This window comes from Parasteatoda tepidariorum, chromosome 7, assembly GCF_982258835.1.
Source record: "Parasteatoda tepidariorum strain Cologne lab strain chromosome 7, Ptep-v5.0, whole genome shotgun sequence".
Classification (NCBI taxonomy): domain Eukaryota; kingdom Metazoa; phylum Arthropoda; class Arachnida; order Araneae; family Theridiidae; genus Parasteatoda; species Parasteatoda tepidariorum.
In genome coordinates this window covers 83,065,428-83,082,006 of record NC_141761.1, presented here as the reverse complement: position 1 = coordinate 83,082,006, position 16,579 = coordinate 83,065,428, and the positions used below count along the sequence as shown (strand labels likewise).

General features: G+C 28.1%; 1 protein-coding gene across 1 annotated transcript in view; it reads left to right on the top strand.

The window, feature by feature from the left end:
- LOC107451709 (glutamate receptor ionotropic, kainate 2) overlaps positions 1-16,579 on the top strand; it is a 277,014-nt gene continuing 260,435 nt past the window's right edge. The window contains exon 1 of the mRNA XM_087168155.1: positions 1-174. Within this exon, the coding sequence (XP_087024281.1) occupies positions 147-174 (28 nt within the window). The 5' untranslated portion in view covers positions 1-146. The remainder of the gene's footprint in view (positions 175-16,579) is intronic.

Below are 16,579 nucleotides of genomic sequence, written 5' to 3'. Positions count from 1 at the left end.
GCCTTCTGTGTTTTAATTCTCCCGTCACCCATTTCAATAAAATGCCTTTCTTGTGTTGGTAGATGTGGTGAAAGATGTATGTTCTAAATAAAATGATATGTTAATAATTTAATCTTGTGCTGGAGAATTTATTTGCCTCTATTTTCATGATTTATCATGTCCTGTGTGTAAGGGGTGAGTACCTTTCAATTATTGTTATGGGCATGCATATATGTGAATTCATTAGTTTTTCTTATTGGAAACATCAGCTTACTGTATTAAATCATATATTGTTTGGATATAGCATGACTTTATCGTATTTACCATTAATCTTTAATTTTTCTTAGTTTTCACTCTTATTCTAAATTTGGTGATACCAAATCATCCAATTTGTTCAAACCTCACACTTTGTGACCCTTTGAACCTATTGGGTTATTGTTATCCCACATTAGCTTTGTACTACTACTTTCCTTAACGATCACATTCCCCTTCAATTTAATTAATTTACCTTTTATACATTTCGGCCTTAATTATATTTATTATGACATTTCAATCATCTTACTTTTTTAATCATGACTATATCCAATTACTAGTACATATACCAAATATTTCAATCTATGAATTATAATACAATTCATAAATTTACGTTACATTATACGCACCAATTCCTTAATTTTTATTCAACTCTTACAGTTTTTAATGCCTGAAATTATGTGTATTCAATCAAAAATCCAATCTACTATTTAATATTTTGGTAATATAAAGTCTTAGTAAGTTTAGTATATAATTTTAGTAAAATATTTATTTAGTCTTTAAATTATTTTATTTTATAGTTGTCGTTGAAGAGCGTGTCGTCCAATTTTGGATTTACGACTACTAATTTTCAACTTCATAGTCCCAACCCAAAAGATAAGGGAACTCCTGAATAAAGCATTGTGAAAATTTGCCTTCGTAGAGGACTTTTTGATGGAACTAACCCACATTTGAGTTACAGGGAGAGGAAAACCACTAAAACATTCCGCGATTAGCCTGACGGTTAGGTGATTCCAACTCACGATCCACTGAGAATATTTTTTCGTCCGCAAGGTGGTCGGTGCTAGCTAGGTGCGGAATTCGTATCGAACAGCCATCTCTGAGATCGCACGGGATTCGATCTCGATACACCTCATGGGCAGTAGAGCGCTCTATCCCCTGAACCACTTGGGCTCAGTCTTTAAAATATATAATTTTTCTATTAACAATATACTGAATAAGTTAAGAAAAGTATACGCATTAAAGAAATCATTAAAAAAGAAATGTTTCCCCAAAAATCATTTTAAACGTTTATAACAGTTCTTCCATTTTCATTGCAACGAAAACCAGAATGCGGCTTATTATTATTACCACGTTTATATAAACTTGCCTTCGTGTATGTCTGTCCGGGTGGAATTTTGTAATCGATTTTAAACTAACTTCCCGACTAGCTACAAACTTCAAATTTGGCACATAGTTCAGAATTGGATGACAATGCATGAAAATGAAGAGAAAAAAGACATACAAAGTAAAATAAAATTAAAAAAATAAAAAAATTTTGAGATTGTCTTTTGTTGTCGATTCCATTATTTCAAATTAGTATTACATGTCAGGTGAAAAGATTTTTATTGTCGGAGTATTTTTATTGGCTGAAAAATCACGTGGTAGGATCCAGTTTTTCCTCATTCATTTCCGGATTGTTTTGGTTGTCATCAGCATAAAACTAATGAAAGTCGTAAAGGTATTGTTTTTCTATAAAGATTTTTGTATCCCTAATTTAAAATGAAAGTTCTATTATTTTAGTAGTGGTCTTGTAGTAGTCTTGACCACTCTTGACTAAGAAAAATAATCTAAATAAAAATATATATTTTTAAAAACCACGTTTTTTGTAGTGAAGAATAATAATTGAAAAGTAATAATTTTTAAAAAATATAAAATAAAAATTAAAAAAATTATAATTAAAAATAAAAAAATTCAAAATAAAAAATAATATTTTTAAAAACCACGTTTTTGTAGTGGAGAATAATAATTAAAAAAAAATTGAAAAACGAAAAACGTGGGGCGCATGAAATACATAACAGTATACATGCACATACATATACACATTTTCTTACTCATACACATGCACAGCTACATATACATATGCATATACACAAACATATTCCACATCCACATTCAGATACAATTACAGATATACCATACACATATTCTCAAGAGCACACATTATACCATACACATATTCTCAAGAGCACACACTATAACATTACTGTTATGTATTTCATGCACCCCACGTTTTTCGTTTTCCAATTTTTTTTAAAATTATTATTCTCCACTACAAAAACGTGGTTTTTAAAAATATTATTTTTTATTTTGAATTTTTTTATTAATTTTCAATTTACGCGAGAGCATATTTTAAAAACAAATTCAGAGCCAAACACAACGTTGCTCCACTCCTTTTACTATTCAACTGTCTGACATAAAATCTATTTTTAATGTGAAAATAGTATTAAATATTTTGAAAATTTAATTGGAAGAATGAAAAATTAATTTCAAAGTAATTAGTAGTCATTTTCTTGGTTGCTACGTGTGCAATTATTTTTTAATACTTAATTTATAAACCGGGATTTCCCCGTAAGCTGTTTGATCATTTAAGATACCATGAAAAAAAAATTGGAAATCATTATTATACAGAATTATAATCGACAAAATTTATATAGAAATATAGTATTTTCATAGTACTGGAATAAATATCAGGGATTATAAGGAAAATATTTGTTTCATAGAAATAATTAGAAAGAGATGCTCATGTCGAAATCTAATATCCACTGGTTAAGAAAATTCGGACCGGATATCATAGGAAGATAGATCAAAGAGATTTTGGCCAGGTAATCTAAGAAAATCATTTGTCCGAAAGAAATAAGAAGATATGATGTAGTTATTACTCAATATACATATGAAACAACAAAAGCAAGACAATAATCATACTAATAAATACTAAGTAAATGATGATAATTAGGAACTTTTTCATATTTTTGCGATCATAAAATTATTAATAATTTTATATATTGTTAGTAAAAGAGTTCAACTAAATCTATCTATATTATATAAAACGCTAATACGTACGTATGTATCAATAAAACCGATGATATTTCGTTTCTCGCGCTGGCAACAGTTTTCATTTTTAATTGATTGGATTCGGCGCGCAAGAGCACGTAGTGAGCAAACTTCATATTAAACTTCTGTTGTATGTCTGAATACTGACATTTAGAACAAAATTAAGGTTTAGAATTGCTTCGGAGAAATTTGAATTGTTAACAATGACTTAAACAAAAAGTTTTATTTTAACTGATAAATACTATATTATAATTTTAACTTTTTCTATGACTATACTCATTTTCTTACTCTTTGTTTTTTATACATTTTATATTTTTATGATAAAATAAAAAGACTTATAGTTGTTCTGCTTCTGAACACTGATGAAAACGCAAAATGATGGGCTTCATCAACAATCAAAAATATATACATTTATTTTACAAATTCCAAATTAGGGTGGCGCCATTCAGAGAATTTAAAATACAAAATTATCTTTAGCGAAGCCGATGCTTTACATCCGGCTTTCAGTGGCAGACTACTATTTCATATTGTTTTACAACACATGGCTTTAGCCCTTTTGTGGGAAAGACTTTAAAACAAAACTTACAACAGTTACTTTTCTCAACAACTGAAGTTTAGAATAGTGTGATTAAGAAAAGTATGTGAACTGTTTGCTATTTCAAATTAATATTGAAATGTACAGGTTTAGAATTTTCTACAGTGAAAAGTTTTCGGAACTTCAGTGTTCAAAAAAGTATACAAAAGTTAGACGTTAAGAACGTATCCAATGAGCGAGTAAAGCGATCATCGGATTGCGAAGCAATCCGAAATGAACTGCTAAAGCAGTTCCGGGGGTTGGCGAGCACTAGCGAGCAGGGGGCGAAGCCTCCTAGTCAAATCAATTATGTAGCAATTTTTTCTAAGATAAGAAGTTACCAGTGATCTATCAGGTTTGACGGATCCAATTCATCTTAGAATTTGATCCGGGATCTTTTCGGTCTGTGCTCAAAGTGAAATTGGTCTTATGGAATAGTCACATTGTTCTGGACTCAGAGTCCAGTTTTTTATTTATTCAGGAAAAGATCTTCAGATTTGGAGATTAAAGGATACCAGTATTTCTCCATCAGAAGATAGGTGAATATAAAATTAACTTGCAGATCCTCTATATAATCGATCCCTTACTGCACACATCTTGTAAATAACTTAATTTTAAAATCTGCTGAGATCGCAATTCAGGCGCAGAGTTCACCAACGTGTGGAAAAGCCAGCATGGATCCCACGTGCTCTATCGAAGTGCTGTATGTCTGGGATCAAAATTAAGTTTAACTTACTTTATAAATAAAAAAAATATTAGTTGCATATTAGAATTATATTTAATCTTCTTAAAAAGAACACAGATCGCAGAGACACCCAGCGGGAAAAACACCAATAAAAGAAAAAGAGAGAGAGAGAAATTGCAAAGAAGGAATCACCTGTTTTGTGGAATCAAATCATGGAGTGAACTCGGAGATCGGTGGCTAGCTAGGTTCGGTTACAGTTAGTACAAAAGAAATCATCAAAAATAAAAGGGTAACAATGCCACCACGGGTAAAAAAAGAAACGAAAACTAATAAAACTCAGTTGAATTGGTGAAACAGAAACGGTTGGCTAAAATGTGATGTGAGCAACATCACTGAAGATAGTGACGTTTATTCAGAAATGTGAAATCATTTAGTTATATGAAATTCGAATCAAAAATATATAAAGAGAGGGTATGGGGTCATTTTAAATTTAAAACTGCATGGACAGGCAGTGAATATTCTATTTTTAAATTGAAAAGTAGGTCTTACTTAGATGGATTATCGTTAGTAAGGTATTTTGAAGACTAGCAACAAAATATTTAGTGTGTGAAGCCTTAAAATGATGCTTACAAATGCCTGGATTGATTAATATTTTAAGTGCAATCTCTGCACAGATATTAAAAAAAGGTGAGTTTCAATTTAAATATATTTTATGTTTAGGTTTAGAATGACTTAGTGCGTAAAATATATAAATAAATAAACAATTTGATATCTTTTGGTTTTTGATTTAGTGGTCGGATTTCAATTCACAAAGATACGGTCTTAATGGTTCAATGGTCTAACCTAAAATATGTTGATTGATTACATGCTTGATATTTAGTTTCAAAATCAAAAACTAAATGTTCTTTAATTGAGTAAAAAATAACCTATTTCTTCAATGGATATAGATATTTGGCGCAGCTGCAATCTGAAAATATGGTCTTTATAATTTAATCAAGACAGCGACCGGAAGTTAAGGCATTTTAACCTTTTGCCTACGACTGGTACAATAAGTACCAGATTGGATTCATCATTTTAAATACCGTAAGCAAAAGATTAATTTTAATTTCACTTTTCGCGTATTTCGCCCCATCCAAGATTCACGTTTTTAAATTTTTATTTCACATGAACTATTCGAACTTATTTAATTTGGGTATTCCCTTCAAATTTTGGATTTTTTTTCCTAAATGACTCAGGTTAGGCAACTGTATAGTTAACAATTTGAAATAGTTTCAACCATTAGCAAGTTAATAAAAATAATAAATAAGTTTAAAAAAATAATTTCGTTGGTAGATAAATATAAAAAATTTTTTTTACATCTTTAGATAGCTAAAATTTATAACTGTATGTAAAAATTTTGTCATTCTCTCTCGGCATTCAAGAGATTTAGCGAAAATAGCAAAATTTGAAATTAACATTAGACTTTTGACAGCTCTCCTGACTAAACTAATGGGACCATGTTTCCCAGCTGGCGGCTTCCCCTATTATATTTTGAGGGCCAAAATTTTTAAACCGTCGAAAGGATTGTTTATTCAGTGGTGTAATCAGAAGGTATGTTTTTGTGTAACTTTAAACATTGTCTTCCTGGGCCGTGATAGCCAGTTTGGTAGGGCGTTGGACTCCTATTTGTGAGAATGGGAGTTCGAATCCAGCTGACCGATGAAACCCTGCGTATTAAATTTTGACATTTTAAGTCTGTCGGGATCACAAAGTCCTCCTAGTTCCCATAACAAATCAATCCAGGAGTTCCCTTGTCTTCTGGATTAGGTTCAAAATTACAAGATTAAGGAGTTGAAAATTGGCGGTCGTAAGCTCAAATTCGGGTTAGCTGTTCAACGACGGTTGTAAATTAAAATAAAAACAGTGTCCTCACTAATTCATTTACATATTTAAAGCCAAACCCACGTGTCATTATCATCGTTGCATATCATGTGCCAACCAACCAACAGAGCAGACGTTGTTGTGGTAGTTATGCTTTCTTATTTTGAATGCTATATGCATATCATATAAACTATAAAAGTGCATAAAAATTCTTAATTTTATTAAACATACTGACTTAAAATTTCCTTTATTGTATTGCTGTCTCATTTGAGTGCTGTGAATTATAAAGTCTGTGATCACTCGTAAGGGCTCAGTTATTGGTCAATAACGATGTTTGGAAATTTTATCTTTTTCTTTTACGTAAAATCAGAATGATATGTAAATAGTAATAATTTACTTTCCTTCAATAAACTGTACAAAAATATAATTTTCCACAAATGTACTTTTGTAATTGCTCAAAATTATCGCAGGACAGAAAGATTTTTCCTGTTTTTCAATGACCTGGGAAATATAAATGAGAGGTAGCCAAGATTTTTAAAGACTACTGAAATGCTTAAATTTATCTTTCATTTGTGAATTACAAAATTATTCACGAGTTTCCTTCTGCACTCATATATATTTTTTTAAAACTAAATATTTATTGATAGTTAAAGACATCTAGATCTATATCACTTTCGCTACCACTTAAAAAAATTTCTAGACCATGGAAACCTGTTTCCTTTTTAAAGTTTTCTTTGTTGCCTGAAAAATAATTTTCAAACTATGTAAAAGAACATATTTATTAAAAAATAATCAGTTCAATATAAAAGATTTTCTGAAAGGGGTCTTCATAATGTTTATTAACATAAAATATTTTGATATTATTTGTGAATCAATAGAGTTAAATCTTAAATTATAAGAGTTAGAAAATATTGGGTTATGAAAAGTGAAATTGAGTGTTTTAAACTAGAGGCAAGGATTCGATTTTAAACTATAATTCTATTTAGTTGAAAAGAATTGTTTAAACTTTAAAACAAACAAAGGAATTAAATCTAAAAAAAAATATTTTACACTGATAAATAGTAAAACATCAATTTGGCGAGATTTTACCATCTAAATGAATCAATATTCTCAATTGCAATATATTTCTAAATTTTCTCGATTTTTGTAACTATTTAGGGGCGTAATACACTGATTAAACAATTTTTCAATCAATTTTTCTAGTGTAAAAACATGATTTTGGACAAAATTTTTGAAATTGAGTTTATTATAAATTCAAAATCCTGTACTCTTAGCTTTCAAAAAATACTTTATTTTTGTTTCTAAACAAATTATTTACAATGGTATTGCAGTTTTGTGAAAGGGAATAACAGTGGATAGACTAATGATTTTAAGTCTTTAAATGCGTTTAAATTAAAATCAGATTTTTCACATTTTAAACCACCTTAAACCCGATTATCTCACGTTGTTTTTAATTTCTTAATAATTGTTTAAAAATTTTCACGAATGCTCATGATTAGAGCACACATGTTTCGAACTACAGACAAAGAAAAAAAAGTAGAGTTTAATTTTTTATGCGTGCTTTTTTTCAAAGACAAGGGCAGAAATTTTAAAAAATTTGCTTTTTTAACTGCATTGATCCCTAACTCAGTAGTAGGCGTACTTGCTTTTAAGATAATAGTTCAAAACGTAGTAGATAGCATCTATACATGTAAAAATGAATGTGTGTGTGTATGTCCTTTATAGACTCCTAAACCATCAGACAGAAAATGATGAAATTTGCCATACAGATAGTTTCAAGCACGAGGAAGGTCACTGTCAACAATAGAACATTCTGCGACAAATCGTTCTGGCAGGATAGGCGAAAAACGAAACGGAATTTTCCGATTGGTTAAGCGTTAGCCATTGTTTTAAATTTAACGATTCAATTTTCAAATATTTTAAAGATAACATCAGTAATGATTGCTAGCATATAGCTCTGTTTGGACAGAAAATAGTTTATTGCAAGTACTTAATTATTTTATATTCGTTATGTCAGAGGAATTCGATGAACATTACGTGGTAGGACGCGTGGTTTACATCATCAAATTTATACTTTGTCTGATGCTACGCGATTTTATTTTATTTATATTAATTCTTTTAAAAGTGTTTCTGAAAAAAATAATTATTTGAAATCAACGGTAATGAAATAGAAAAAAAAAATGTTTATGTATTCAAAAGCGAAAATTAATGGGAAAGTGGTACTAATTCGTTCAGCAGAAACGTAAAAACACGACGCCAATGAGGCTTAATTACGCCAATGATGTTTAATTAATTACGGTAATGTATGCATATTGAAATAAAAGAAATAAGCTATGTACTAGAAAGAAAAAGAAATGGAGTAAAGGTATTTATTTGTCTTGAAAAACAGTAAGAAGTCGTCTTACTTAGTCGTATTACTATCACTGACGACAATGATGCTTAATTAATCTTGGTAATATATGTTAATTGAAATAAAAAAAGTAACTTCTGTACTAAAAAGCAAAAATAAGGAGAAAAACGCTTTGGGTAACCGTAAAAAATTTACATATCATTATTGACACTAATGCTCAATTAATATTGATAATGTGTATTAATTGAAATAGGCTATGTGCTAAAAAGCCAAGCCCATGGAAGATAGATTAATGGGAAATTCGCTTAAGAAAACATTAAAATATCACCATTCACAGATGACGCTTAATTCATATGTGTCCCGGGCGGTAATATGCACTACTGGTACAATGGTAATTGGCGATTCAGTTTTGATAAGAATTCTACAACAAGTTTTCCGTAGTTTCAGAATATACTTTTTTCCAGTGGTAGCTAAGATAGTATATTAATATTTTAATGAATTAGAATTAAAATAAATTTTTTCCATTACTACTTTTAATTATTTTAACAGTAAATTAAAGGTCAGATAGCGAATTGGTCATGCTCCAAAATCCCTATAAGGTTCTACTCTTTTTCCTTTTTTTTTCAACTAATGCGGCTTTAGTTGGCGGCCACTGACAAATACGTATAAACTCAAATGTTGAAGGGATATGTAAACAAAAAGCTCTTCTTACTTCAATGATGTAAGGCCACCAACATATAACATTAAGCAACATAGAATACAACATATAACATTAAGTAAAATAAAAAAAAATATTTTAGCTATACTTAGTGGAAGAACCAGGTAAGTGCCATTTTCAGAAAGAAAAAAGAGCACCCTCATCCGAATTATTTTAATACCAATTTATTGGAAGGTGGGACTAATAATTCTTCGCTTTATTTTATTTACCACTGTCTAATCTATGTGAATCTATCTAATCTATAAAAATGAATGTCTCTCTGTGTGTTTGTGCATCCTTTACAAACTCCTAAATCATCCAAATGAAATCAGCGAAACTTAGCATACAGATAGTTTGAAGCACGAGGAAGGTAACTGTCGATATTAGAGCATTCTACGACAAACCGTTCGAACGAGATGTGCAAAAAATGAAATGGAATTTTCTGATTGGTTAAACGTTAGTCATTGTCTTAAATTTAGCTATAGACAATTCAGTTTTGTCACATATTTTAAGAATAGCACCAGTGACAATATCTAGCTTATAGCACTATTTGATAAAAAAAATAGTTCATTGCACGAATTTAAATATGGAATTATTTTATATTCGCTATGTCAGATAAATTCAATGAGCAACTATGTGGTAACACGCGAGGTTTACGTCACCTAAATCCCTATAAATACTTATTACACCTAATTTATACTTATTAATTTAAAGTTGTCTGATACAACACATTTCTTTAAATTTATATTTCTTTTAAAACATTTTTCCAAAAAATTTTAATTTAAAATCAACGGTAATTGAATAGAAAAAAAAATATGTATGCATATAAAGTGCAAAATTAATGGGAATGTTGTATTTATTTGTTTAGGTGAAACGTAAAAAATCGCCACATTATTATTGATGGCAATAATGCTCAATTGGGTATACTATAGCCTACGTCACAGATCGTGTTATTCCTACTAAATTTAACTAGTAAACAGCATTTTCTGCGAACCTGATTTCTAGCAACAAGTAAAAGCATCAAACGAAGTGTCTTGTTTATAAGTCGCTACTCGCCAGGTTGGAATTGTATTAGTCTAGTTCCTTTGGAAATAATTTATATTGTTGTTTTACCGAAGTTAATGAATTTAGTAAACATATTTAAAACTCAGTTTATTAATTAAACTAAAAGGTAAATGTTATTCCTAGTAAGTGGAAGTAGTTGTGCTTTTTTCATATTATACCCAATCAATTTAAATAATATATGCATATTGAAATGAAAGAAATAAGCTTTCTACTAGAAAGTAAAAGTAATGGAGTTAATTTATTTATTTGTCTAAAAGAAGCGTAAGAAATCGTCATATTAACAATGACTGCAATGATGCTTAATTAGTGTTGGTAATTTGATAATTAACATAAGAAACTGATCAAAATTATAGCAAAAATATTGGAAAAAAGATACTTATTCATTTTGAATCGACATCTTATTACTGACACCAATGCTTTATTAAAATTGATAATATGTATTAATTGAAATAAAATAATATAAGCTATGCGCTAAAAAGCAAAGTTAAAGGAGAAAAAATTACTTAGGAAAACAGTAGAAAATCACCATTCACAGATGACGCTTAACTTATATGTATCCCTGACGGTAATATGTACTACTGGTATTATACCAATCGGTACAGTTTTGATAAGAATTCTACAACGTGTTTTCCGTGATTTCAGAAAGTATTTTTCCAGTGGTAGCAAAGACAGTTTATTAATATTCTAATGAATGAGAACAAAAGAACTTTGTTCTTCCACACCTAAATATTTTAATAGTTAATTAAAGGTTAGACAGAGAAATGGCCATTCTCCAAAAACCCTATCAAGTTCTAATAAGAATTCAATTTTTTTTCTTAAATTTCGGATTTAGTTGGCTGTCACTGACAAATATATTTTGCACAAAACTTAAATGTTGACGAGTTGTGCAATAAGTACCGAATATGCTAATATAAGATATAAAATATTATAATAGTAAATTTCCTCTATGATTAAAACAGAACCAATACTAAGCCGTTTAAGTACTGATACTTTAGAACGGCCCCTTGAAAAGGATATGTACCGGAGAAAATTAAAATAATGGTAAATTTTGACTATTATGGTTTAGCCGCAAATAATAGCATCATGCCAAGTGATGCTAAATACATTTTCTCTTTATTCTAATGGAATGAATTACAAAAAATACGCTTTACTTACTTCAATAACGTAAAGCCACAGTAAATGGCAACAAATAATATTAAATATAGGAAGGAGATTATTTTAGTTATTTTAATTGAAAAACTTAGTGGAAGAAGAAGGTAAGTGACATTTTCAGAATGGAAAAAAAAAGTTGCATCCGAACTATTTTATTACCGATTTAATAGAAAACTGGACTAATAAATATTCGCTTTATTGTTCCTAATTTTAAATAAAACTTAACTACCTAAAAATAAAACCTTATTGCCTAATTTGAAATAAAAAAAAATCATACTAGCATACTAAAAATTTATGTGATTAGCTGTGTTAAGATTTAAAGAAAGGCAAAACCAGAGATTCATTAATTCCCCTAAAAATGTCACTTGCCTGGTTTTTCCATTACGCTCTTTCATTGTGTCGCTTATGTGCTTTTCAGTTATGACCATGATTTCGCAGTGTTTCTCTACTGTGATTTATTGATACTTTACTTATTTCTTATTCACCCCGTGCGAAGAACGGGCATTTAGCTAATTCTAAATAAAGTCCTCAAATAATACTTTGTTTTATGCAAAATAAATTTTTTAGAGTGTTCAGCGAATTGCAAAAAATGGCAATTTAAAAATAAATAAAATAAAAATAATTTTATGCTAGTTTTAAAAATTTTTACACTTAATAAAACAAATCAACTAGATATAAGGCCATTTATATTCTCAGTATATGAGCAACGATTTCTCCATTTTTAAGCTATTATTCACTCTTAGAAAACAGAAAAATTAAAATTTAATGTAAAGGATTATTTTATTTATGTTACAATAATGTAAAATAAAAAGAAACATTTATTTTTATTAAATATAATATTTAAATATTACCGTGACGGGGCCCTGGTATTTGCAATTTTTTGCTTCGTTTCACTGAACCTAAACGGACGCAGGGCAGCAGGTTGTCCGGTTTATAACAGGCGTCAAATACTTTCCCGCGCTTTTTCAATGGAACCATATTGTGACACATTGTGTTCTCTAAAATCTCCTCTGAAGGTTTTAAAATTATTACCATCTCAAAATAATCCTGTATAAATATTTTGAGAAATTTGAGACATTTAAAAAAAAAAAAATGAAAATAACTGAAAGTATCTAATCTTTTACTGTATGGTAGTGTATATTTAACTTGCCTCTGTTTCATTTCATAACTGTTACATTTATTATAAAATAGTTAAGAGTTTCGATGAACACAATTGTTCCACCTACATTTTAGAAACATCCAGAACAATGTTTTCCGAAAACAACGCTCTTCATTAGTTTTAAAATTTTTGACGAAAGTTAAATATTTGAAATAAAATAAAGGTGATTAAAATTTAAGAAAGATTATATTGATTCGTCACATCTGAATTAAATAATCAAAATGCAATTCTCCTTTTGCATGTGAAAAATGGCATCGAACGAAAACCGAAAACTTTTTCAAAAAGGAATTGCTTCTAAATATTTCATGATGCATTTGCTGTAATTGATGATTTGTCAATCTCTAATAATTTTCTTTTTAAAAATATTACTTTAAGAACCACCTATGCGTAAATTTTTTACATTTCACTTTTGCTAAGAATTCTAAAAAAATATTGAATTCACCATTATGGAACATCTTACATACAATTAAATTGCGTAATAAATTAATATTAAAAAATTAGTGTCGAAAAGGATGCTGTTCCTCATCCTGTTTAGTTCCCACCGAGTGACTGCCTTTAATCACAACAATTTACTAATTCTGCTGTAAATAATCAATAAATACATTTTTAATAATAATCTCAATGAAAAAAAAGCTGCCTTAAGAAATTCCGTATTTAATCTACTGTATGCTATTAAAAATCAATGCATTTTGTAAATGATAAATATTTTTCTATTAGTCATACTAAAATTCTGTCTAAAAAAGTTTAGTTTTTTATTTATTTTATGTTTTATAAAATGGTGTGTACGAAAATACGAAAATACTTAAAAATATTTTAGAATTACTCCAGAACATGACGAAATGACGCCCAGTAGGTTTGTGACGTCATCATCGGAAGTGTTAGCGACTATGAGATAGCGCGGTGTTCAGATTTACTTTAAGAGAAAACTATAATAAATAGTTTAAACGTTTGAGCCAAGTAAAATATTTTTGCTTCAGCTAATTTAATAGAACTTAAAAATATTTTTAAGTGGTTAATTTTTAGCTTTTTATTAGAATAAATAAAAGTTATTTATCAAGTTAATACTTTTTGGAAACTTAAAAACTGATAGTTTTGGCCCATTTTTGTAGTTAACTTTACATTTTGGAACTACACTTGCATTTGGCATTGTTAAAAGTTGTAAAATATTGCTATATATATATATATATATATATATATATATATATATATATATATATATATATATATATATATATATATATATATATATATATATATATATATATATATATATATATATATATATATATATATATATATATATATATATATATATATATATATATATATATATATATATATATATATATATATATAGATTTTTGAATATGGTTTATAACAACTTATAATTTTGTAAGTTTATAACAAAAAATAGATTTTTGATAATGGTTTATAACAACATATGGGACTGTTTCATAACGACAGACGGACAACCGGGACTTTTGTTCAATGAATGACAACTATTTGAAATCAGCTATACACCACTGTTTGTGACGTCACTAAAAGACCTTGGTGATCTCAACAGCCTTATTTCGGATTAGGTCGCTTTATTCGGATCCTTATGGATTTAATATAATAAAGTAATTTTTAAAATTACTTATAGTTATTTTTCTATTTCCTTTCACTAAGTATTGAACGAAAAAAAAAAAAAAACTTATTAAACTGAATTACCAGGAATAATGATAAGTGTTCATCATGTTTAATTTCACTAGGTGAAAAGAGTTTTTCTATTGCTCAGTTTTATTACTAGATGGTTGAAATCTAAAACTAACGTTAACGAGCCCGCAACTTTTTACCACTCTCCCTATTCTCTTGTTGACCTATTCGAACCACATTTTACAGAATATAAATGATCATTTTCTTCTTTTGTCACTACAGCCCTACAGTGGCCCTTGTCTTGCTGAAAAATGTTTTTCTAAACCTGCTCTTGCAGCCTTATATATCCATTTTGTAATTTTTATTATTTCTAGATTTCTTACTATGTCATCTAACGGTATCTTTTTGGGTCTATCTCTGATACTGGTGTTTAATAGATACTAAATTAAAATTTTCCTCAACTCCTTATTTTCGTTCAAGTTCTACTTTTATTTCTAATCTTTCATTCTTTCGCAGCACTACACCAAAAAATTGTTTTGATAATTGTTTCGCGTCTTTTCTTAACTAAATCTAAACTTTCCAAAGAAAAAAAAATGCATTGCAATAAAATTTGAAAATTAAGAAGATAAAAAAAACATTAACGCAACATTGTATTTCTAAAGAATTTTATTCCTGCTAAATAGTTACTTAAAATACGTAACGAATAAGTATACTAAAAAATAATAATATAAATTGAAGAATGATTTAAAAAAATAAATGAAAAATAAAATAAAAACAAAATAAAAAACCTTTTTTTCTTGGATTTCAGTGATTTTGCAATGTTTCTTAGAATTACTGCAAATAATGGCGCCATCTGCACATTGTAATAGGAAGCAATTTTAACTACTTCTTTAAGAGGAATAAATTATTTTTCGAAAAATAGGAATTTTGTCCCTTAAGATAGTTTGTGTAGCTTATGTTTCACTAAATGAAATATTGATTGAGATTTATATGATTTCTGAAAAGAAAAATAAAAGATTTTTTTGTCTTATTGCTATCACACTGGCAATGAGAAATTTTTTTCCATTTTTAGCACTTGTGGCGTCATCTACAATGTCTTAGCGAACTAAATTTTTCAATCCGTTGGAATCTTACAGATTTACCTTGTAAAATTTTAACTTTAAGTCATGCTTGCCGCTCGAATCACTATTTTTAAACATTTAATTTTCTCTGAAAGGATTTTAATAATTTGCACTGTGTTACTATTTTAAGAGATAGGAAAATAATTTACATAAATATTCATTTTCTTTCAATAAGAACGCTAAGGGTGTAAAATATTATTGGCTTCAGTTAAATAAATTTAAAAAAAAAAAGAAAAGAAAATAGCTTATTAAAAAATTCCAAGTATTGAAAAAAATAAAGAACAAATTTTGTTCTTCGAGAGTATAACGAACGACTGATTTTATAATTCTTTCAAGCACTTTAGTTTTTTTAATATTTTTATTTCCTAGAATGTCGAAATGCGTTTATAAGCCAATGTAATAGTTTATATAATGAATGGATCTTCATTCGAGTTTGGTATATTGTTCTCATTATGTATTCAAAGTTAAAATCAGCCGGCTTGCATTTTTCACTAACAAATGAAAAACAAAGATTTCAAATCTATTCATTTTACAATGTTTTTACAAATAAAAATCAGAATGGCAGGACTAAGTTTTAATTATTAGAAATTTCTTTTATTTGTCAGACTTTCTTTTATTGGTGCTAAATGATTTTATTATCTTTTATGAGTAAATAAATCGAAACACATAAAAAATTTAAATATTTCAATAAATGTATAATTCAAATAAATTTAATACATAAATAAAATAGATAAATTAAATAAATAAATTAAATAAATAAATTAAATAAATAAATTAAATAAATAAATTAAATAAATAAATAAATAAAATTTGAGAAAAAGCAAAAATTAAGATAATAAGTCAATTATAATAAGATAAATAAATTGAAACAAAAATAAATTAAAAGTTCAATTAATAATAAATAGATAAAATTGCTCATTAATAAAGAGAGACAAGAAATAAAATAATAAATAAATATTAGAAATTAAAACAATGTAAAAAATGTTGTAATGATAAAAGTAAGTGCCTAAGTTAATAGGAAAATGCCCAATACTCAATAAAGAGTTTCATTAAAGAGCTCTTAAAAAAAAAAAATGCGGAAAGAGTAACTTTTTAATTGCTGTATAACCTAAATTTAACTTTTATTTAATACTAAATTTTCGTTTTTCTCTTTTTCTTTTTTTAAATTTTTTGTTT